Source organism: Podarcis filfolensis, assembly GCF_964270895.1.
Source record: "Podarcis filfolensis genome assembly, chromosome: 17".
Taxonomy (NCBI): domain Eukaryota; kingdom Metazoa; phylum Chordata; class Lepidosauria; order Squamata; family Lacertidae; genus Podarcis; species Podarcis filfolensis.
This window is the reverse complement of record NC_139621.1, coordinates 11,191,948-11,216,159: the sequence shown is the minus strand read 5'-3', so window position 1 is coordinate 11,216,159 and position 24,212 is coordinate 11,191,948. Positions and strand designations below refer to the sequence as shown.

At 45.0% G+C, this 24,212-nt stretch overlaps 1 protein-coding gene across 3 annotated transcripts in view; it reads left to right on the top strand.

The window, feature by feature from the left end:
* Nucleotides 1–24,212, top strand: part of A2ML1 (alpha-2-macroglobulin like 1) — a 50,331-nt gene that overhangs the window by 5,842 nt on the left and 20,277 nt on the right. For all 3 annotated transcript variants that reach the window (XM_083592823.1, XM_083592824.1, XM_083592825.1), the window contains 17 exons: nt 473–493; nt 698–857; nt 1,739–1,823; nt 2,893–3,025; nt 3,879–3,993; nt 5,712–5,821; nt 6,490–6,657; nt 9,156–9,392; nt 10,277–10,337; nt 11,138–11,283; nt 14,410–14,559; nt 15,966–16,136; nt 16,519–16,609; nt 16,756–16,897; nt 20,575–20,803; nt 22,608–22,734; nt 23,551–23,672. In XM_083592823.1, the coding sequence (XP_083448949.1) occupies nt 473–493; nt 698–857; nt 1,739–1,823; nt 2,893–3,025; nt 3,879–3,993; nt 5,712–5,821; nt 6,490–6,657; nt 9,156–9,392; nt 10,277–10,337; nt 11,138–11,283; nt 14,410–14,559; nt 15,966–16,136; nt 16,519–16,609; nt 16,756–16,897; nt 20,575–20,803; nt 22,608–22,734; nt 23,551–23,672 (2,268 nt within the window). The remainder of the gene's footprint in view (nt 1–472; nt 494–697; nt 858–1,738; nt 1,824–2,892; nt 3,026–3,878; nt 3,994–5,711; nt 5,822–6,489; nt 6,658–9,155; nt 9,393–10,276; nt 10,338–11,137; nt 11,284–14,409; nt 14,560–15,965; nt 16,137–16,518; nt 16,610–16,755; nt 16,898–20,574; nt 20,804–22,607; nt 22,735–23,550; nt 23,673–24,212) is intronic.

Genomic DNA, 24,212 nt, shown 5'->3' with positions numbered 1-24,212 from the left:
ATTGTAGCTATGGCAACAGTATGGGATGTTCAGGAAGTTTCTGAATGGCTAGGATTTATTGACCCAGAGGGCATAAAATCCCAGAGTGTAGAGGCTGGGGTGCCATTTCACTGCAGATATTAGAAGCGGAGGAGCAAGAATATGCCTTTCCTCCTCTCTGCCTGCCTAGCAAAACGTGTTTGCAAGAGAAAAAAAAATCCATTATCTGCAGTTAAAGGTACTTGCTCATCCTTTGCATCTACAGGAGTGAGCAAGCTGCAGCTCTCCCAATGTTCTTGGACTCCAATTTCTGTCAGCTCCGGCCAGCACAACCAATGGTCAGGAATGGTAGGAAATGAACTCCAGCAACATCTGTAGGGCCACAGATTTTCCATCCCCTCCCCTAACTTGATGAGTTGCAGGATGGGAATTGTAGTTGGACGCATTACTCCTGCTGGAGACTAAAGGGATTGCCTTTTGTTTTCTTTTTTAGCACCAGCTGGTGGAGTTGCAGGTGAGTACCCTCACGTTTCCCAGGGATCTTCTTCAGATGTAATTTGAAACTCACACACCAATGTGGGGTGGAGGGCAGGGGAGAAGGCTGAGGAGGTTGCAGAACTCCCACCCTTTCAGAGATGCTTCCCAGCCCTCCTTTAGGAGATACTCGAGTATGTGCTGCAATAATTCATGTTTTGTTTTTTTAAAAATGTGGTTGCAGGATCCTGCAGGCAACCGAATTGCACAATGGAATAATGTGCAACCAGACAATGGGGTTGTGCAACTGTCCTACCAGTTGGCTGCTGAACCAATGCTGGGGGTCTACAGAATCATTGTGGATCATGGGAAGGCTTTCTTAAGCTTTGAAGTGCTTGAATATGGTATGAAATGAGTTTTGGAGAAGCATTGTCTCTTCCATTCATCACTAGTTAGAACTCAGTTTCTGTCAGCAGATATTGGGGACAACATCTGCCTCAAAACGCTACCCACTGATTTGGGAGCCTACCTGCCTGATACCTGGTGAACAAAGCCTGTTTAAAGGTGGTAATGTTCCATTGGGCACACCTGGTACATGTTAAGCCATAGTTCTAGTTCAGACTCTGTTGATGCAGGATGAAGTTCTGTTTTGTAGAGTCCTTTCTACCTCTGCAACACAGCCTCCATAACAGCATCATAAAAACCTCCCAGGTGAAGTAATCCAGTCTCTGCTTATTAGAAAATGTCAGTTTGGAAAAGAATGCATGTAAACCTGTAAACTGCCTCTATATCTAAGTTCGTAGTGCTTAGTAGAGCCAGTGTGGTGTAGTGGTTAAGAGCGGTAGACTCATAATCTGGTGAACCAGGTTCGCTTCCCCGCTCCTCCACATGCAGCTGCTGGGTGACCTTGGGCTAGTCACACTTCTCTGAAGTCTCTCAGCCTCACTCACCTCACAGAGTGTTTGTTGTGGGGGAGGAAGGGAAAGGAGATTGTTAGCCGCTTTGAGACTCCTTAGGGTAGTGATAAAGCGGGATATCAAGTCCAAACTACTACTACTACTACTACTACTACTACTACTACTACTACTCTTCTTCTTCTTCTTCTTCTTCTTCTTCTTCTTCTTCTTCTTCTTCTTCTTCTTCTTCTTCTTCTTCTCATAAGTAAAAAGGAAAGGCAACAGTTTGAATCAACCCACTTTAAAACATGCCAAATGCCAACACACCTTCTCTTCAAGCTGATTCATGGTGTACCGTGTAACAGTCTCTTCTCTTTCTTCTTCTCCAGTGATTCGCAAATTTGAAGTGGTGGTGGTACAGCCTGCTATCATCTATTCAGCAGACAGCAACTTTCCTCTAAAAGTCTGTGGCAGGTATACATATCAGAGCACTCATCACTTTATTTGGGAGGGCAGAGCAGAGCTCATGACCTCATTTGAGCGTTATTTAGCTGTTTATCTACTTTTTCTCTGTTGGAATGAGACTGGAGTAGTCCACACCTGCAAGTATTTGAACTTATCTATGAGGAACAATTTTGGTCTTTCCCGTTCATTCCCTTTTGTGTTTGCCCCTGTCTTTTGGTTTGTTGATTTTGTTATGTCGTCTAAATGCCAATAGGGCATGCAAGCTGCACATGCACCTTGTTTTGTTTTTTAAATTCCCAGGAAGTGCACAAAAGCACACAGTCAGGCAATTGTAAATTCCCAGCACACACTTTTGCAGTTTCCCGGTTTTGTGCAAATCTGATAGTTGCACATGCTCCCCAGTCTCTGAGCAAGGAGCAACTCCAGGGGGTTCCAGTGCTTTCCAGGGTCCAGTTTCCCTGGAATGAAGCTCAGTGGAGACTGTGGTGTTTTTAGGATATATGGTTTTATTTACACATATCTACAACCTAGAATGGAGGGACTCACAGCATTAACACCATGGATGCAGACAAAGGAACTAAGATGGATCTAAGCGTTGAATACAATTAACTACAAAAATCGAAAGTTTGATTCCTTTGGAATAAGGTTTATAAATAACTAAGAATGTTATTTTTAGCTGAAAGCAAAACAATGGATGGTTTTCAGGCTAAGTGGAGAAGTATCAATTAAAACACTGTCTGTGGAAATTCAAGGAGTATCACGGCATAGCTGAAGTCTATGTGAGTGGCATAGCAGGGCAGGAATCAGATTATCAGCACACACCTCCTCCGAAAAGGTACTCATGTACCTTTAGCATTTGTATGACAAGTACAAATTTAACCAGGGAAGATTTCCCTTGCATTAATATAAAGCAATAGGGAAAGTTTCTCATCTTAATTTTCCATCTTGCTGCTATTAAAGACATAGGAGACCTGCCAAAGAAAAGCTGGCAACTCTAGGCTTGTGTGCAGCACATAGAAAAAGGAAAATAAAGAGTAATGGCTGGATTTATCTCTACTCCCCGCCTCCCCCTTTCTAGGTACACATACGGCAAGCCTGTCTGGGGTTTAATGCAAATATCCTTGTGCCAGAAAGCTTACCGTTATTTCTGGAGGTTACCAGATACAACAGCTCCACCGCCTACAGACATCTGCCAGGATTTCAAAGGGCAGGTAATGGTGATCAAGAGGGGTTGGTGGCATAGCTGTCAACTGTCCCTTATTTGGTGGGAAAGTCCCTTATCCCAGCGCCGTGTCCCGCTGCTGTCCCTTATTGATGATGTCCCTTAAATTTCCCGGGTTTCAAAGGAAGCAGCTCCTCTCCCTCCCTCCCTGCCGGCCAGGGAGGAGGGAGGCTCCAACTGGGTTGCTTGGCTGCGTTGCTTACCCAATAAGGAGTCTAAGAACGACTGGGGGGTGGAGCTTGCATGCTTTGTGCCGATCAAATCGGCTGTGTTGCCTGGGGACTCGCCTTTGCTCAGCGCTTCCCAGCAGAGAGGTGACGGTGGTTTTCCTTGCTGCATCCCCTTTGCCGGGTTGCTGCGCTGTGGGAACCACCGCTTGAGGCTTCGTTTGGTTGCTGGTTGACTAAAATCCCTTATTTTGGCCGATGATCCCTTATTTTTGAGGCTGCTGGTCCCTTATTTTCAAATCTGTAAGTTGACAGCTATGGTTGGTGGTATGACTGGGAGAGAAAAAGCTCTAGGGCTGGAGGACAGTGGAAATGAGGGGGCTCAGGAATAACCTGATACTTCCAAAAATCTTAAATGTGCCATCCTAGGTGAGGCCCTGGCTTGGAAAGGAAGCTTATCCTGTATTTTTCCACTGGCCTGAAATTTTCTCTTCAGTACTCCAATTTATTAGCTAGATTCTGACGTTCATTAATTTCTACTATTCACTAATAGACTCTAGTACCCCAAATCTGTAACAACCTTCTGAGGAGTAGGAGGAAGGCTCCATGAATGTGTGTTCTTTCCCGAAGCCAATGATTGGCATCTTAGCCACCTTCACTGACTGTTTATTTCAGACTGACAGGACTGGCTGCTTCTCTGCTACCGTGGATTTGTCACAGTTCAGACCTTCGAGCTACGAATACAGCCACAGCATAGATGTGGAGGCCTCCTTGGAAGAAGCTGGAACAGGTAAGCTCTGGTGTTTGCAGGCATATGAGGAGCGAGGGGTGTGTGTGTTGGAGTGCAGGTGAGAGACTGAGCAAAGGAAATGTCTCCTTTCAAATCTGCTTGCAATTTGGGGAACGCCCTCACCCAAAAGAGAGAGATAACGCAATTAAAGGAAGGCATGATTATCTGTGGAGGAGAGGCCACAGGGCCATGTACACCACTCAACTTCAGAAGAAGAAAAGGCTAAGGAGTAAACCCCACACAAATCTGGAGTGGAGTCCCTAAGGTGGTCAGATGGTATCTTGTACACCACCTTCTGGCAACTCCTGCAGCCAAGCTGGTGCCAAACATATTGCTCTGATTTCCTTTTGTTGTAAACAAAATCTGCCCCTTTTCCATTATGGGGTATCCAGGAGCCCGTATAGAGTCCTTACGTGGGTTCCCTATTGGTAGGAGAAAATAACAGGCCAACCAGAGAATATTGAGAAGTAAAGCAGCTAGTAAGCCTGATCTTTATTGGTCTGTTGCAACAGGGTGCTCCCCTCACATGCAGGAAAAGAGGAGGACCCAGAATCAAGGTGTGCCTGCCCTTATATAGACATTTTAAATTCCCTGCCCTGGAGCTCAAGACCACCCCTCCATACATCATACATACATCACAGAAGGGGTGTAGCCCAAGACCACCCCCCACAAACATCATACCTACATCACAGAAAAGGTGGTCTACAACAGAAATTTGAATGTTGTTGTTTTTCCTGTCTGTCAGCTTATCTGATAATGCCTTATCTGATTGCCTTTCCTGGTAGTCTGGCCATTCCTTTGAGATGGTGATTTCCCAATTCCTGAGACAATGGGAAGGTTCCCTCACCCCCCCTCCCTCCTTGCAGAGACAACATTTGGTCAGTTTGGGAGTCAAAATGGTTTCAGGTCGGTCTTCCTGTGCTGATCTATGTATGTGCTTGGTTGGTACATTTATGAACATTTATTATATATATAAGACCTTAAACTTTATTATTACACTTTTGCACCACAACAGCAAGGCTGAGAGGGCAGTCTTGTTGTCCGGGCAGCCCAGGACCTCCATACACACTGCCCCAGAGATGTCACTTTGGTACTGCTAATGCCGCGGTTTACTTCACCCCTGACGATTGAGACAATAGGGTGCCAGCAATGAGTTGCTGGCCCAACTTGGGCATTTGTCTTATGCATTGAAAAGTTCCTGCTATGTTGCACAGTGAGCCTCCTTGTGTAGAACAGGCTCCTCGCCGGGCAAATGGTTGCCCTCCAATCCATGGAGCAGGAAATGGCAACTGGGGGTGGAGTTATCCCTTCTCTCTCCCTTCCCCCACCCTCGTGTTGATTCAACACAGAGAACTTATGCCTGAATAGGGCTATTGACAAGTAGTGTTCTTTCTCCCTGTCATCTGCAAAGCCAAGTCTTAGTTTCTGTTTCTTGGTTGCACAACAGAATGCTTAGAACCAACCTTTTTAAAAAGAGGAAGAAATAACCATACGTTGGCATCTACTGAGTGCCAGTACTCTAAGGTCTCTACTACCTATGGTTGAATAATCCACCATCATTGACTAGTTCTGGTCTGTATCAGTTAGGATTGCAGAGTATTCTGGTTAATATCGGAGCTCATTTTTTCTCCCCCCAGGACGATGTGTGCATGCTGTGTTATACGCTGCAAAAATATCCGACACTGCTAGGCAGGGTTTTCTGTGTTTGTTTTTTACAGGAGTACAAGCAAATGTTGCTCGTCAATTCTATATGTCTGATCAAGCTGGATCTATGAACTTTGTGGAGACAGATGATTACTACCATCAAGGTTATCCCTTCAGGGGAAAGGTAATTCCTATAATTTTCAAGAACTTCCTAGTACTCTTTGGTGCAATATTACAAATGAGCTCAATTGACCACATGACTTCAAACAAACACTCTCCTGCCAAACCTCCTTGCCCTCCCTTTACACCTGGTGAAATCAGCCATCCCTTTATACCTTGCCAACCCTTCATAACTCTCCCTTTACATCTCACCTGCCTCAGAACTTGCCATACTTCTTCATCTTGCCTGGTCTGTGGTCCTGGGTCACTTCCCTGCGTGTGTATCTATCCTCCAGTTCCCTCCTCTTCATCTCACCTGGGTCTGCATCTCCATCTCTCATCTCTTCTTGCCACACCTGTGCCATCCGCCCTCCTAGCAGCTCAGCAGCTCACCACACTAGACTTTGCAAAACCACCTGTCTGTGGCCAAGCAAACGGCCGTGTGACAACATCATTACAATTTTATATATTGGAGAGAAAACCCATCTTCTCCCCCATTTTGGGAAGATTCTCTTTGCTCTGAAAGTCCTCTTTCTTTTGCATCTGATCTATCATCTAAACCCTCTAATAGAGGACTTGTTTTCTAAATGTTTCTTGAAGACTATGACGGATGTCATGAGGCAGCTGAGAAGCAACCGTGGATAATTTCGTGATGTAAGTAAATCTCAGCTCTCTTCCTCTTTCTCCTCACAGCTCAAAGCCCTGCAAAGAGACGGCTCCATCATGAAGAACCATGATGTGTTCTTAGTAATTAATTTAAATAACAACCAGACCAATATGCTGCTTACTACTGACAGCAATGGCATAGCTGAGTTTTCGTTAGACACAGAAGCGTGGAATGGAAAAGGGGTCTCTCTGGAGGTGAGGATACTGCTCTGCATTCTGTGTACACCACATAGCAAGAAGCAAAGGCATGGCTTCAGAACAAGATTCCAAAAACATTCTCTCCAGACTTCCTTGTTTCCATGAGAAACCTTGAATGGAAAAGCCATGCTTGGAATTTGCTCCAGCTCCTAGACTATAACACATAGTAAAGTTTGATGGACAAATGGCTTTTTTTCTAGCTTCTCCTTCCAATTGCCTATTAATCAGGAGAGAACAAAGTACATCTGGAGGATAATTAATGTAATGCAGTTAGGGTGGTAAAAATTATTTCTATGCCACTTTTCTGCTATAGACCACCCCTCTCCCAAATCAGAATGTGTATGGTTTAAAATACAGAATAAGCAATGATATCAAACTTTCATTAACATTCTATAAACCAGGCTTGTTCAACTTCCAAGAGACTGCAATCTACTCCCACTATAAAAAAAAACTGGCAGTGATCTACCCACTGTATTCTGGATTGAACAAAATTGTTGAGCTTTTTTGGGGAGATCATCAAAGTTGTTTTTAGGGGGGGAGGGGTCCCGAGATCTACCATGATCTACCACAGGCACCCCGCATTCGTGATCTACCTGTTGGCCATATAAACCATAAAACTCTAACCAGTGTGCCTAGCAGTAAGGTGGCGCTGTGGGTTAAACCACAGAGTCTAGGGCTTGCCGATCAGAAGGTTGGTGGTTTGAATCCCCACGACGGGGTGAGCTCCCATTGCTCGGTCCCTGCTCCTGCCAACCTAGCAGTTCGAAAGCACGAAGTGCAAGTAGATAAATAGGTACCACTCTGGCGGGGAGGTAAACGGTGTGTTTGTGTGCTGCTCTGGTTCGCCAGAAGCGGCTTTGTCATGCTGGCCACATGACCCAGAAGCTGTACGTCGGCTCCCTCGGCCAATAAAGCGAGATGAGCGTCACAACCCCAGAGTTGTCTGCGACTGGACCTAATGGTCAGTGGTCCCTTTACCTTTACCTTTAAGGAAGCAGAATAAGGCACAAGTCCTCAGCAGCCAAACATGAGACAAGCATGGCAGGTGGAGCAGAGTCCACTCTGGATATCATAGCAGGGGATCAGATGCAGGAAGGGAATCGCTAAGAACTGGGTGGGAAAGGAGGAGAAGCTAGGAGCAGGAGCTGATCGTCTTTATACATGAGGCTTAAATTGCCTGTAAGCCGCTCTTGTGGTGCTTTATGGAAGAGGAAGCAGATGGGAGGCATACTGTGAAGGAGCACTCTGTGCAACATGGGTCTTGCATTGTCAATACAATACAAAGCCATTTTGGGACAGAGATGTTCTAGGCCTGAAGTGTGATAGTGGCTGTATCCTCTTTCATACAGGATCAGTTCTGCTTCTCCCCACTTCCCAGCAGATGGTAGTGTTGCATCAAACATATCTTGATTCAAGACAGCTGCTAATTTAATAGACACAAGCAGGGCTTTTTGCAGCCTGAACGCATCGGAATTCCGTTCCAGCCCCTCTCAGGTGGGCTCCCCATTCAAAGAGAATGAGGGAGGTGTTCATAGTGAGTTCCGGCACCTCTTTCTCTAGAAAAATAGCAGTGGATGCAACCTTCTAATTACGGCTGTCTCCTGAATCAATCAATCAATTAAATAACCCTGTATACATTTACATATGAATAGAAAAATTATTTTGAAGAAAGAAATGCATACTGAATTTGGTTTTAGGTGCTGCTTACTGCAACATACGCTCTCCTAATCTTAGGTCTTAACTTCACATGCCAAATGGTTAGCAGTAAAGTTGTGGATTTTATTATTATTATTATTTGGTAAATTAAAGACCAGCAACATCCCCCTTACCCCAGATTGTTGTCACAATCGCAGCATATGGAGAGGGGAGGTTTAAACCTTCTCTCCCCATTCACCCCCCCACACACAATTATCGTTTAGGGCTCTTCCATTGGCACCAATGTGTGGGTTGGGGATTCAGAGATCATGGATGGGGAGGGAAGCACTTAAATCTCCCCTCCCCATGTTCTGTGCTCCTGATAATAATAGGGGAGGGAAACCTAGAATGTATTTATTTTTTCACACACAACGTGATTGTTTTTGATTTGAGTTTCTACTGAAATGAGGCTGCATTTTAATGTTGTACTTTAATCTTGTTTTTAAGTTGTATTTTAATCAATTGTTTTTATACCTGGTGTTTGCCACCCTGAGCCCGGTCTTGGCTGGGGAGGGCAAGGTATAAATATTATTATTATTATTATTATTATTATTACTATTATTATTATTATTATAATTAATGCCATCAATGTTATGTATCGTTTGAGAAGAAGCATTCCCTCATTATGAGAGTGAAGGGTAATGCCTCTTTTAAGACTTTTAATATTTTTAAGATGAAAATTAAAGATCCCACATGTCTCCTGATTTCTTAGGGAGTCTTTCTGTTGGTAGTCAAAGTTTTTTGATCAGTCACTCTAACTGGTTGTTTGACTAAAGGCTGCAACTTTATCTCTTTCCCAGGGAAGACTCCATCTGGAGGATCCAGTATATGAACCGGGGAAAATCAATCAGTACCACCAGAACGCTTTCCTCTATCTACAGCCTTACTACACCACAGCAAAGAGCTCTGTGAAAGTCCGGCGGGTGCCAGGAGTGCTGCCTTGCAATCAGGAGCAGGAGATTCAAGTGGATTACAGCATTAAGGACAGTGATCTAGGCGAAGAAGGCAAAGCGAAAGGAATCACCTTCTCTTATTATGTGAGCATCCTGGCTGAGGACAGAAGGTGCCAGGGTTGGCAAGACAAAAAAGCAACAACCCAAAACTAGCTGGCCAAAGAGAGAGGACAGGACTTCAGTTTTCACCCTTCCTGGTTCAGTTCTTGGAGTGTTTTCCAGGAGTGTGATAATAATAATAATAATAATAATAATAATAATAATAATAATAATAATTTATTTGAACCCTACCCATCTGACTGGGTTGCCCCAGCCACTCTGGGGGGCTTCCAGAATATCTAAAAACATAGTAAAACATTAAACCTTAAAAAGTTTTCCTATACAGGGCTGCCTTCAGAAGTTTACTAAATGTTATATAATACTTCTTGTTGTTGTTGTTGTTGTTGTTGTTGTTGTTGTATTCATTCATTCATTCATTCATTTATTCATTCATTCCCTGCCCATCTGATGGGTTTCCCCAGGCACTCTGGGCGGCACCCAACAGAATATTAAAAAAAAACGATAAAGCATCAAACATTAAAAGCTCCCCTAAACAAGGCTGCCTTCAGATACCTTCTAAAAGTCAGATAGTTAATTATATCCTTGACATCTGATGGGAGGGCATTCCACAGGGTGGGCACCACGACCGAGAAGGCCCTCTGCCTGGTTCCCTGTAACTTGGCTTCTCACAGCGAGGGAACCGCCAGAAGGCCCTCGGAGCTGGACCTTAGTGTCCGGGCTGAACGATGGGGGTGAAGACGCTCCTTCAGGTATACTGGGCCGAGGCCGTTTAGGTCCTTTCCTCTGTTGCTTCCACACTAGTGCCCTACTGTCTATGGCATCAAAACATCTGCCGCCTGAGAAATATGTCTCTTAAGAGTGTCCCTTTCTGGATGTTTTCATCCTGTATATGCCTCTTCCTTCCCCAGGTGACAGGAAAGGGGAAAATCCTTATGCATGGACAAAAGAATGTGGGTGGCGATGGTGGAAGTAAGTGTATCTGTCAAATCCCTCCCCACTTCTGCATGTTTGACTCGCTCACAACTGGGTATACACATGGCACTGGGAAATAGTTAAATAAATCAATTTAAACTGTAAAAAGGAGCTAAGGGAGGGGGAATGGCCTGAAAATAATGGGAAAACTTCAAAAATTGTGTGAAAAGAGTGGGGGAAATGGCTAGCAATCCCAGGAACCTTTGCAACTGCAATTCCACTAGTCTTTGCACCAACCTTTGAAGCCTGTGGAGAGTTGGAGTTTCAGAAAGGAGGTTTGGAAGACCAAAATTCTAATAAGAAAAGATATAATTTACTTTAAAAACCATTGTAAACAATTAAAATTATTATTTGTAGGATTGCAATAATACTTGTAGTTTAATGTTGAATTTCAGCTATAATGGAGATTTTAAAAATTTGGATAAATAGACAAGATGCAGGAGGAAAATGTTAATATAAGGACCCACAAAGGGGCGGAGGGAAGTTCAGGAGACTTTTCAGAATTCTCTTTTTATGTTAAATAAATTTATTTTATTTTATTAAACTAAATAAAATTTTAAAGAGAGAGAGGGGGGAGGTTTGGAGGGAGCGTTTGTGATGGAGTTCTGTGACTTTTTGGCAGAGTTTGGCTTTTTAGATGGTGTCCCCGCTAGACTACAGTATTATAGGGACAATACCTGGGAATGTAAGTGGAGAGAAAAAAGAGTGAAGGAGGAGAAGTCTGGGGTTTGATGTGGATTAAGGAGTCATACTGATGACTGAATTCTCCACTCAGAAACCTTCCTCCCCTCTTTCAGGTCTGCAAGGAACCTTCTCCATTTTTTTGACCTTCACCTCCGACTTTGCACCACAACCATCCTTGGTCGTTTATTCTCTCTTCCACGATGGAGGCGCCATTGCAGACAAAGTCAGCTTTGAAGTGTCCATGTGCTTCAAAAACCAGGTGAGCTGCAAGGCCATGGTTCCTAGCAACAGAGTACTGGCAAGAAGGAGAGCGTTAGTGTTAAATGCCTGAGTGCATTCAGAATCAGAGAGACAGCAGAAATCGTTCCGTCTAGCCTAGCAGATGTTTTGCAGATGAGGTGTCTACTCTGGAATTATCACTCACTTTTTATGGGACAACCACACAATGTCATCATGATTGTTGACCTTGAGAGTTTCCCCTAGACTGCTTGTGTATTTTAGACCATAGAAAATATCCCCGCCCCCTTTTCCCCCAAGTCCAATATCTCTGATGTGTGGACAGTCAGAAGCAGAGTTGAGGCTCTTGACACAAAAGGCAGCAAGCTGTTAGTTATTTAAGATATTGTTACTGTCTTTTTACTGCCAGGGAAGGGGAAGCGGTGCTTGTGGGAGGTACTATGTATCTTCTTGACTTGGAACACAATTTGCTTCCTCAGGCAGTAAAATGGCTTGAACAAATCCTAGGAAAACCCAATAAGTAAACATAGGAATCGGCTATACAGCTGCAAATAAAAGATTTTAAGTGTGTTGAAAAGTGCATTATACAAATGTGGCACTAGATGGCGATGGTGAGCTATGGCGATTTCAATATATTTTTCAAAACTTTTTTATAAAAAGCATTTTCACAACGTTTTTTATGTGTGTCTAGATTCCACCACAGCCTGTTATGCATCTGTTAGTCACTACTGATGGGGAAGCTTGCTAGTGTTTATTTTGGGTGGAGAGTTTGTCATATGTGTGGTGACATTTTGGCAGTTAGCCTCTAAAACCACATCCCTACTTCCAGTTGCTCCTCACCTGAGCACAAAGGAGCCATTTTGCTTCCAGTGGCCTCCAGTACAAAAGGAGGGGGGGAACTATTCCCATTGGCTGCCTCAAAGGACTAAATATGTCCCAGGTTCAGTTCCCAGAATCTCCAGTTAAGGTCAGGAGAGACTGCTACCTTAAAACTTAGGAGGCCCACTGCCAGTCAGTGCTGAACCAGATAGACCCAATGGTGTAACTTACTTTAAGGCAGCTTCCTGTATTCATGTACCTGATTCAGAGGAGATTTTCTCTCAAGATCTGCAAACCGTAAACATGAGAGATTATCTGAGAGGCTGTGATCCCAGCTCATACATCTGGCACACACACACCCTTGATATTGAGGTCTTGCACAAGTCCTCTTTATCACTTTTGCACTCTTGTGCAAGACCTCTGGATTATTTTTTTAAATGAAAAACAAAGGGTAGCTCTGTTTTTTAATCCCTTCTTTGATAGCAGAGTCCTATGACATTACAGTTTCCTGCTTTCCTTTGTGGGAAGGGACAAAAGCCACAGCCCAGGTACATTCCATCAAGACCTACTTACTGGTGTGGATGGCAAGCAGCAGAACTGAATGTCATCAGACCTGACTGGGGGGAAATAACCGGAATACGTGGGTGTGACGTTAACATATGAGAGTGCTGGATGTGAAATAGTTAAACAGGTTACCCAATCAGAACCCAGGGGGGTGGAGTCAGAGGGATTATAAAACCAGCTCTGGAAGGGGCGAAGGAGGGAGTTTGTTGGGAGTTGGGTGGTTGGTTGGAGTGGGAGTGAATTGGGATCGAGTCTGTGGGGAGGTTGAGTTAGTGTAGCGAAATAAGCTGAGTCAGGAACATCTAGGGACTAGGAAGACAAGTAAATATCTGAGAGGTGGTTTAGTGAGTGAGAGCAGGTAGCGGAAGTTATAGGTCTGGATAGGCACCCCATGAAAGTAATTGACTGATACCATTTATGAAACCACATGCTTGTTAAATTGCAATAAATAAACAGAAGTTTATGTTCCAATTTAACCCTGACTGGACTCAGTATTGTACCAGGTAGGGCCTGGGTGGTGGTAACGAGAAATCAAGTGGTGGCACAGGGATCAATAGACAGTGAAACGTCTGGGGACCCTGTGTGATCGCCACAGGAAAGTGGCTCTCATGCGCCAATCACGTACCCAGAAAATGGGGGGGGGGATCCAAGCTACCCCTTTGCAAGTACACTGCTGCCTTGAAGCACATGGAAACTTGATTTTAATTTTTTTTTAAGGCAGGGAAGGGTAAGGTTTTTAAAAAGTGGTGCTCAGGTCAGATGATTTATATCCTCCCCTCTCCCACCCACACATGTGTGTCACATCCACTGGTGTGGACAGAACATAGCAGGGTGTGCAGACTCACAAAGTATGGTACCCCCAGCTGTGTGGAAAGTCAGTTGCAATTCCCCATGTCTCATACAGTGGAAGAGCAATGAATGGTGTTAGGAGCTACCATCATGATTGGAAGAAATATGATTTGGGACTAATACACACACACACACACAAGCGAGGAAGGAAGTAGCTGGAGCTGCCATACGTCTGGATTTTCCCAGACACATCTGGGAATCGGGTTCTGAAAATGGCGTCCGGGTGGATTTTTGCCAAATTGGCAAAATGTCTGGGATATCTTGGACGAATGGCAAGTAGGGTGATTAAAAATAAAAAAGCTTTAAAAATTAAAAAAAGCCTAAAAACTTAATGAGGGGGGGAGAGATGTTCCCCCCAAAAAGCTCAAAGATTTTGTCCGGATTTTCACTTTTGGGAATATGGCAAACCTATAGCAGCACTGTAGAAAATTAAGAGTTATTAAAGGGAGCTTATTGGGGGCAGGGAGATCTCATGTGAGGTGCACTCTCCCTGAGGTGCATTTTCTCATGTGAGTAAACAGTAAAAATAGTCTATCCAGTCTTAATCTGTTAGTAAATGTTATATCTTCTTCTTTATTTATATATGCCTTTTTTCCAGACTGGAACTCTCGGTGGCTTACACAAATTAAAACAAGACAGATAAAACACACAGAGCTAAAAAGATATACAGGATAATTGTGAAAAAGAAATTAAACTCTCATACAATGAAAATAATATACAGATTAAATACATATATTTAACACAACGTTTAAAGGTTAGAGAAAGTTTCATGCACCAGTGCCACAACTGAGTCAGACAGATGTTTTCTGGGTTGCCCCTTCTAAAATAGGATTGTCTGCTTGGTAAATACTTGTCTATGGTTTTATGCCCCCTGCTTTGTTTTGGCACTTCTGATTCTCAGCATTCACATCTGCAGGTCAGCCTGGGGTTATCGCAGCAGCAGGAGCTTCCCGGAACAAGCATCAACCTTGAACTGAAGGCAACACCTGGGTCACTGTGTGCCATTCGGGCTGTGGACCAAAGTGTCTTGCTGCTCAGGAATGACAGAGACTTCACCAACACGACCGTAAGGCAGAGAGAGAATGAATGAAACTGAGATGCGATGGGCAGGGTTGGGCACTTATGCACTGTACATGTACTCCCATTACACACACACACACACACACTAACATAATTGTCATTCACAATAAAAGGTTGAACTGTTCACAGGATGAGAGAATAAACTTCTTAAGAAAACAGCTGCTGAATTTTCCACCCCAGTTCCTGGGCATTTGTGCATCAGGTTCGTTTGAGAGGAGCACAGAGAAAGGCGTTCTTGAGAAATTTTCTCAAGTTTTCCAAGAGCATTTTCCTAGCCATGGCGGTCTTTCTCCCCAAAGTCCTTTTCTGGGCAATAACATATCACTTGCTAGTGCATTCTCTTGCTTAATTTGAAAAAACCTCACTTGCACCCACTTGCTTTTCCCCCTGTAGATGGCTGGAAAATAAGTGTCTGTGTATTATTTTGATGTAGTGCATCGATTTCTTCTTGGGCAGCCTTTCTCCATAAATGAGCATTTGCTGAATTTCTTTGCAATCAGAGGATTCATGAGGCTGCATTGTCCTTGCAGTGTAGGACAATCTTACTAGTGGAATGCCATTACTAGCGCTTGTCGGGATGCTGTCAGCGGCTCCCGGCTGGCTGGCCCAGGAAAGTATAAAGGCAAGGAAAAGTTTCTTACCATCCTTTTTTATTTCAGTCTTTACAGAGAGAGGCTATAGAACCCAGCCTCTTGGATAATGGCCTTGTCCCGAGTGAATCTCCACCCCCTTCTCTCCCACTTCCTCATTCGTCACTTCTACGGGTGCTGCTACACACCCTCTGTCTTTGAGCTCTTTGCTCTCCTACTTTTAAGGCTTGCCGGGTTCTGGGAGATGGAGGGTCTAGAATGCTTTCTAGTGACAACGTGTCAGCCAGCAGCCCCTCTGATTCTGCCTCCTCCTCCTCTCCCATTATTTCCCAACTTTCCCCCTCATCTGCCTCTGAGTTGTGACCTCCTGCAAACCACTATTGTAAACCTATACTGTCTTCCTCTTCCTCCTCCCTGGAAGGGTCAAGATGGGGAGGTGGTCTCCACCATTCCTCCTCTGCCCAGTCCCTGACAACGCCTGGTATCCAGATTTGAAACTGCATCAGTATCCTCATCACATTCAGAGTTTGGCATTTCCCCATCCCGCTGTCCTTTGACCCCTTCATCATTACCGCTGCTAGGAGTTTGGAGATCTACTCCTTCTCCTTTCTCATCTCCAGATCTACGTGGTGTAACTTTGGAAATTGAATTTGGTTATTCAGTTGTAAGTTTTGGGAAATATATGAGAACTTGCGATTTATTCTCTGATGGTTTAGAATCGTCAGATATAGATCCTTTCATATCTACCCTCAGCAACTTAGTTCACATCCTTTTGCTTGACACGCCATGTGTTCCTTTGCAGGTGTATGACAGGTTCTACTTCCTAGGAGGGTATCCTTATCAAGTCACTGAGTACGATCACTGCGATGGACTAGGACCAATCGGCGACCCTATGCCACTGGCACGAAGCAAGCGCTACAGCTGGAGACCCTGGTTTGATGATGGTGGGGTGGACTTCTTCAGTTTCCTCAAAGTAAGTGCCCTTTATTATGCAGTCTTCAACTGGAATAGGGGAGTTAGTGTAGAAGAGGCACTGAACTGCATTCAGGGATTCCCAGATCCAGATTAAATTTAAGAAAAACCAGGCTGGCATTTTGATGATGAACCTGTGCGAAAATGGCACACGCCAGCTGTTGATGTTGCCCAGCAAACTCCCTTTTGGAAACAACCCAATTTTCCTTTCATATCCCTTTAAGAAATTATGTGTGTCTCTAACCCTAGAGAACGGGAGAAGGAGGGAGGAAAGGAAGACATGAGTGCTGTGTGGATAGATGGAAGAAGGTATAAAAAAGCTGGCACCATTGACCTGCGCAACTAATGCGATTCCTTCCCTTGGTCTCTCTCACCACTGACAGGTTATGGGGCTGAAAGTCTTGTCAAACAACAAAATTAAGAAGCCAGCAACATGCAGGCATCACTACTCTCCCTATGGCATGGTCGCTTCAAGTAAGGAGGTTTACAATTTCAGATTATTGGTGTATGTATCTGTGCTCACCATGTTGAAGGTGGTTTGACACAGGGCTTAGCCACACACATCTTTTGCCCCACTCTTTCAAGGCAGAAGTCTAAGCATTTCTGTTTTGTTGGAGCAGGGTTGCTTGGAGGAGGTTTGCAGTCAGGGAGTAGACCGGCCCTCGCATCTGAATCCCGTCCTTGGTCGTCGGATGCAGACGTAGATGCTCAAGTCCGTCAGAACTTCCCTGAGACCTGGATCTGGAAGCTGTATAATGTTGAGTAAGTTTTGATTAATTCCTGAGCATGGGCATAGCCTGGGGAGCAGGGAGGGGCAGTTCTGTTAGGATATAGTTCCGTTCCACCTTAAAAGGGTACAGGCATGACCGCTGTGTGTCACATGCCCGTTTACTTCCAGCACATATCTTGCTGGGAACTTCCATTTGTATATTGCTTTTGTGTTACTGCTGTTTTGCTGGAGACGAAGGGAAGCAGACATGTTTTCCTCTGTTCCTGAACTATGCTGAATAAAATGCTGTACAGTGGTACCTTAGGTTACATACGCTTCAGGTTACATACGCTTCTATTCATATGTAAATGTATACAGTGGTACCTCGGGTTACATACGCATCAGGTTACATACGTTTCAGGTTACAGGCTCCGCTAACCCAGAAATAGTACCTCAGGTTAAGAACTTTGCTTCAGGATGAGAACAGAAATCGTGCTCTGGCGGCACGGCGGCAGCAGGAGGCCCCATTAGTTAAAGTGGTGCTTCAGGTTAAGAACAGTTTCAGGTTAAGAATGGACCTCCAGAACGAATTAAGTACCGTATTTTTCACCCTATAGGACGCACTTTTTCCCCTCCAAAAATGAAGGGGAAATGTGTGTGCATCCTATGAGGCGAATGCAGGCTTTCGCTGAAGCTTGGAGAGCGAGAGGGGTCAGTGCGCACCGACCACTCTCTCTCTCCAGGCTTCGGGAAGCTATCCGCAGCCTAGGGAGCCCTGCGGGAGTTCCCGCGGCTGGGGGGGGATAATTTTTTTTTTCTTTATTTCCCCCCCCCCCCAAAAAAAACTAGGTGCGTCCTATGGGCCAGTGCGTCCTATAGGGCGAAAAATATGGTGCTTAACCCGAGGTACCACTGTACATTATGCTTACACATTTCTCTGTCCACCTCTTCTGCTGTGAGAAGATTTACACACTCTGCTGATAGAGCGTGCACGGGTCTCTAAACGTATCTGAGGCTCATGTCACTGATTGATGCTGTTCCAAGGGAGACCGTCTGCCGGCTGGTGGCTGGAGCCAGCTGGGGGCTGCCTGATGCCCCCGTCTCCCTGGCAGTATCCTAACAAGTTCCACCCCCCCAATCAATTAAAATCAATAAAATACATAGCAAACTGAGATTCTGCCCCCTCCCAAAGACCTGCCCCCCACAACAAAAATCCTGGCTACGCCCATGTTCCTGAGATGGGCTTCTCCCAGATCTTGCATTTAAATTACCGTATTTTTTGCTCTATAAGACGCACCCAACCATAAGACACACCTAGTTTTTTAGAGGATGAAAACAAGAAACAAGAAAGCAACGCAAAGCCTCTTGAGGGAAGAGGCAGGAGTGCTCCCGCTGTGCTCAAGAGGCTTTGTGTGGCTATCCCTGAAGCCAGAAGAGCAAGAGGGATCGGTGTGCACCGATCCCACTCACTGTTCTGGCTTCTGGGATAGCTGTGCAGCCTGCATTCGCTCCATAAGACGCACACACATTTCCCCTTACTTTTTAGGAGGAGAAAAGTGTGTCTTATAGAGCAAAAAATACGGTACATTTCTCCCAGTTTTAAGTGACATAAATACGGCAACACTAATTGCAGCCAAATATATCGCGCAATACTGGGATTTCTACTCGCATTTCTATTCCATGGTACATGCTCATGGTCAGTGCTTTTTTTCCCTAAAAAATGTTTAGGGGTACTCTCATTTTGACTCAACAAAAATCACCATTTTCTAGTTCAAATCGGGGGAAATGGACAAAAGTACAAAGATGCACAAAATGTTTAGGGGTATGCGTACCCCTGTGTCTCCCCATGAAAAAAAAGCACTGCTCATGGTACATATCAGGAAGGAAGAAGAAAATATGAAAGCTTGTCCTAACTCCAGAAAATACTAAGGCCTTACATGATGCTAAATGTGCAACTGCCAACCATATTTGAGGTTTTTGGTTTGCTTGTTTATTTAACAGAAATCATGAAGGGACTCAGTTTTTATTGGGACTGCAATGCATGGGGAGGTTTTACCCTTCCCCTATTACCAAATGCAGCTAAGGGAACTTTTGCAAGGGCCTTGATCCAGATTGGGGTTCTGCTGCAGCCCAGGATCCAGACCAGCCTCTCTGCCCCTGCTATTTCCATTCAGTTGTTGTGAATGGGAACACTTCATTCAAATAGCTGGAGAGGGAGGGGTAAAGGGTTAAATCATCCACTCCCACCCACCCTGTCCTCCCACGCCAGGTTCCTGACCTTGCTGCAAAAGCCATTCATGCAAACACATCGAGTTTGGCAACGATTTTAGACTGCCCTTCAGTAAGACGGAACCTGATAAAAGGGCAACTTAACATTCAGTGCAAAGAAAAACATATTTGCCTGGAACCAAAAAGTCAGTACAGCTGCTACTTCCAAATAGGTATACCTGGGGTGGACAGGGGTTGCCACCATATCAGTGTCCACCTCCCACCTGTGAGGTTACCCATAATTTGTCAAGGCCAGCCCTACCAGGTAAAGGGAGGTGGTACATTACAAGGTGGCAGGTTTTGGGATACCCCAAAAAGGAAGTGCATTGTCACTGATTCAATTTATCATTATATTTGACCTTCCTGAATGACAGGTGCCATTATTTGCCTCAAGCATCAAAAGGTCTTATGCGATCTCTGGTCATGTTCATCTAAGGGCCAAATTACATGGACTTTGACCATGTGACCAGCTGCTTTTCTTCAAACCCCTAGAGTGGTGAAATAAGGAGGCCTCAACCTAGGACTTGCCGATCAGAAGGTTGGCGGTTCGAATCCCTGCTCCTGCTAACCTAGCAGTTTGAAAGCACGTCAGAGTGCAAGTAGATAAATAGGTACCCCTCCAGCGGGAAGGTAAATGAGCGTTTCCATGCGCCGCTCTGGTTCACCAGAAGTGCCTTAGTCATGCTGGCCACATGACCCAGAAGCTGTACGCCGGCTCCCTCGGCCTATAAAGCGAGATGAGCGCCACAACCCCAGAGTTGGTCACAACTGGACCTGATGGTCAGGGGTCAGCATGGAAGAAGCATTTTAGTTTTTCCTATGGACAATCATGTTTTTGTTTGTTTCAATTATGCAAACAATAATGCAAATAAGTTGACACGTCTTACACTATTCCCCAAACATATCAACAGTAAAAAGCAAGCAAACAAACAGATAGATAAATACATACCGTATTGGCCGGAATATAAGCCTCACTTTCCCCCCAAATTCCAACCTTGAAAAGTTAGAGTGCGGCTTATATTTGTGACCTTACAGTATGTAGCCAGGAGCGTGAGGCAAACAGCACCAGGAGCGCAGCAAAATGGTGGCGCCCCACGCATAGTCCCCCATCCTCTCCCCCAAGGCCGGGAAGGGGGAGAGAGAGAGCGAGGAAGGGGAAAGGCCACTGGCAATGCAGCGTGGCTCTCCCCCCCCCCAAGTATGCAGCCAGGAGCAGCGAGGAATGGAGCAGCTTATATTCGGGTGTTTTTTCTTTTTCTTCTCCCTCCCCTCCAATTTTAAAGGTGCGGCTTATATTCGGGTGCAGCTTATATTCGGGCCAATACGGTATTAACCAAATGTGGGCATGCACTTTTGAAATGCACAACCTCTGTTGGGGCAGCGGCGGGGAGAGAGAGAGAGAAACCTCCCTTTTGCAAGGCAAACTGCCATCTCCTGCCCTCACTTCCCACATTCTTTGTAGTCCTTCAGGTGAGAAGTCAGTGGCACTCACAGTTCCAGACACCATCACTGAATGGAAAGTCAGCATGTTCTGCACCTCCCAAAGCAGTGGGTTGGGTATTTCCTCTCCGGCGAGGCTGACGGTCTTTAAGCCTTTCTTTGTGGACGTCACCCTGCCCTATTCCGTGATTCGCGGAGAGTCGTTTCCAATGATCGCCACCGTCTTCAACTATTTGAAACACTGCATGTGGGTAAGGAAGATCTTCATTAATTCCCCATGCTCTAAGAATTCAATTGCTTGTTAAGTAGAGCAGGTGTATCGCCTCTTATAAGTCAGAGGGTTGACCAGGTGCCTCAGTGAAAGGAGGGAGGGCAAGGGATGTGCAAGAGTTTATAGTAGCCCAGGAATATAATTTTCCAATTTTGATAGCTGTTTTGGGATTTATTAAAAAAACAAAAACAAAGAAAAACTAGATACATGTATCATTTTCATCTAAATCAAAAGGCTAATGAACGAACAAATTATAAAAATGCTAATAGATACAGTGTAAATATACCATATGTATATGCATACACACACACACACACACACATACACAAATATATTATGGCATAAACTGCTGTGGACTTCAAAAAATATTCTGAGTATTTGGAATTCCACATTTTAAACTGACTTAACTTATCATTGATTTTGCTCACTTCCTTCAGCCAGCTACCAGAACCCTCACCTACAGTAGCTCACATGACTCTGAAAATATGAGGTATAAGACCGTTGCAAAGAGGGAGTTAGTGCTTATGTTAATGGCATCAAATTTTGATTCCTTTGCTTTCACGGGCTAAATAGTAAAGAAAAGCAGAGAATCAATGTTTCTCCTAATTGTTGAGTTTTAAAACGAAAATAAAACCTGCTCTCACTTTCCAGTGTTCTGTCCCAATATCAAAATCACTGAGATAACAAACATCATTTTAGGGCATCCTAAACCTGTTCTTGGGACGCGGGTGGCGCTGTGGGTTAAACCACAGAGCCTAGGACTTGCTGATCAGAAGGTTGGCGCTTCGAATCCCCGCAACGGGGTGAGCTCCCGTTGCTTGGTCCCTGCTCCTGCCAACCTAGCAGGGCCAAAAAGAGGTATCAGGAATGAAAGGCAAGCTGCATTCACCACCACTTAGGGCTTATCCACATGTGTGTGTGTGTGTGTGTGTGTGTGTGTGTGTGTGTGTGTGTATTGGGGGGGGGACTGCTTTTTAGCACTCAATTGGCAATTCAGGTTTTCCCTGAATCGCCACTTTTTCTGATCTATCACTAAGTATTGGGTTTTCCCTGATTAGGAAACAAAACAAAACACCAAATCGCTGGTGCAGGGGCGAGGACTGAGCTGGAACAGGACAGTGGCCTGGGGCGGGGGAGAAGCTTTGCCCTGCTGCAGCCTTACCCCCACCTCTGAATTGTTCCTGCCTATCCCTGCTAAAGGGATGCAGGTGGTGCTGTGGGTTAAACCACAGAGCCTAGGACTTGCTGATCAGAAGGTTGGCGGTTCAAATACCTGCAACGGGGTGAGCTCAGTCCCTGCTCCTGCCAACCTAGCAGTTCGAAAGCACGTCAAAGTGCAAGTAGATAAATAGGTACCGCTCCAACGGGAAGGTAAACGGCATTTCCGTGCGCTGCTCTGGTTCTCCAGAAGCGGCTTAGTCATGCTGGCCACATGACCCGGAAGCTGTACGCCGGCTCCCTCGGCCAATAAATTGAGATGAGCACCGCAACCCCACAGTCGGCCATGACTGGACCTAATGGTCAGGGGTCCCTTTACCTTTACCTTTAAACCTGTTCTGGGGGGTTCTCCCGATCCTCTGGATCTGATTTGTGGAGGGCAGGGGTGGGGAGGGGAAGAGGGTGTTAAGTCCCATTGTACAAGCTGAAGTCATTCTGCTTAGGGTCTTGGCTCTTGCAGGCATGCGCCGTGGTAAACCTGCTCCAATTGCACCATTATAATCTGGCCATGAGCAGAATCTGGAGTAAAACTTCCTTCCCTCTTTCCTTTCCCCACTGTTGCATAGGTTCAGGTTATCCTGTCCAAGTCTGAAGATTATCAGGTGCAGCCATGCAAGGACTGTGAATACACAAGTTGCTTATGTGCTGGTGAAGCGAAGACTTACTCCTGGAATGTGAAGGCCTCTAAACTGGGTGAGGTGGCCTAAGGAGAGATGGGCAGAGAGAAGATGAATCCACCTGGTCATAACAGTGTTCCACCTTAAGCAATATCCCTATCTCCTTTCTGTATGGCGACCATTATCCCTCCCACAGTCTGAGCCATTCCATCTGTGCATCTGTCACTAGGCTACATTCTGGAACCCAGAATTCCTGCATCCCTTATCTAGAACTCCTTTACAAAATCTGATGCTGGAGGAGGGGAATGAAGAATCAGCTCAGCTGCAATAGCACCTGAGTTTCTGGGTGTTAATACTTTGTTGCAGTTGGGGACTTTCCTCCTTGATTCTAAGCGTGATACAGTCGTAACTTGGAAGTCGAATGGAATCCGTTCCGGAAGTCCATTCGACTTCCAAAACTTTCGGAAACCAAAGTGCGGCTTCTGATTAGCTGCAGGAAGCTTCTGCAGCCAATCGGAAGCCGATCGGAAGCCCCATCAGATGTTCGGGTTCAGTCGGAACACTCACTTCTGGGTTTGCAGCATTCTGGAACAAAAATGTCTGAGTACCAAGGCGTTTGGGATCCAAGGTAGGACTGTATTTGTTGATGTTCTGTGCCTCTCGCCCAGTGGTACAACGAAAGTACTGAATGGGGAAATAAAATAAAATTACTCCACAGAGGGAAGCCTCTTGAAGCAGTCTATCACCTATCTGCAATTATGAGCTGGGCTCATTAGGAATTATCAAGGAGATCAGGAGGGAGGGAGGGACCTTATAGAAATTGTTCCATTTCTGATTTCTGAAACAGCGTGTTTTTGCAGGGATGAACGCATTTTCTGTCATTTGCCATCAGGTGTGATGAACTTCACTGTCACCACAATGGCACTCAAAAGTGAGAAACTCTGTGGTGGTGAGCAGACCGCCGTTCCTGAAAAGGGCCGAAGTGACACCTTGATCAAGTCTCTCCTTGTCCGGGTGAGTCTATAATACAGCATTTCTTCCCTCCCCGTGACTATATGGATAGCTCATCTGGTTAGAGCATGGTGCTGATGACGCCAAGGTTGCAGGTTCAGTCCCCATATGGGAGAGCTGCATATTCCTGCATTGTAGGGGCTTGGACTAGATGTTCCTCAGGGTCCTTTCCAATTCTACGATTCTGTGATTCCCCTGACACGAGGCTGCTTGAAGTATGAGAAGTGGGACGTGACCTAATAATAATAATAATAATTTATACCCCGCCCTCCCTGACCAGAGCCAGGCTCAGGGTGGCTAACAACAGTAAAATTACAGTAAAAATATAATAGGGAAAAGAAAAAGAAAAAAAAAAACAATTTAAAATACAGGTTAAAATGCAATTTAAAATGCAGCCTCATCAAAACCATAAGGGGAGGGAAACATAAGGGTCAGACTGAGTCGGAACCGAAGGCCAGGCGAACAGCTTTGTCTTGCAGGCCCTGTGGAAAGACTAGTATTCAGTGTATATATATATATATATATATGACTAGTATTCATGGC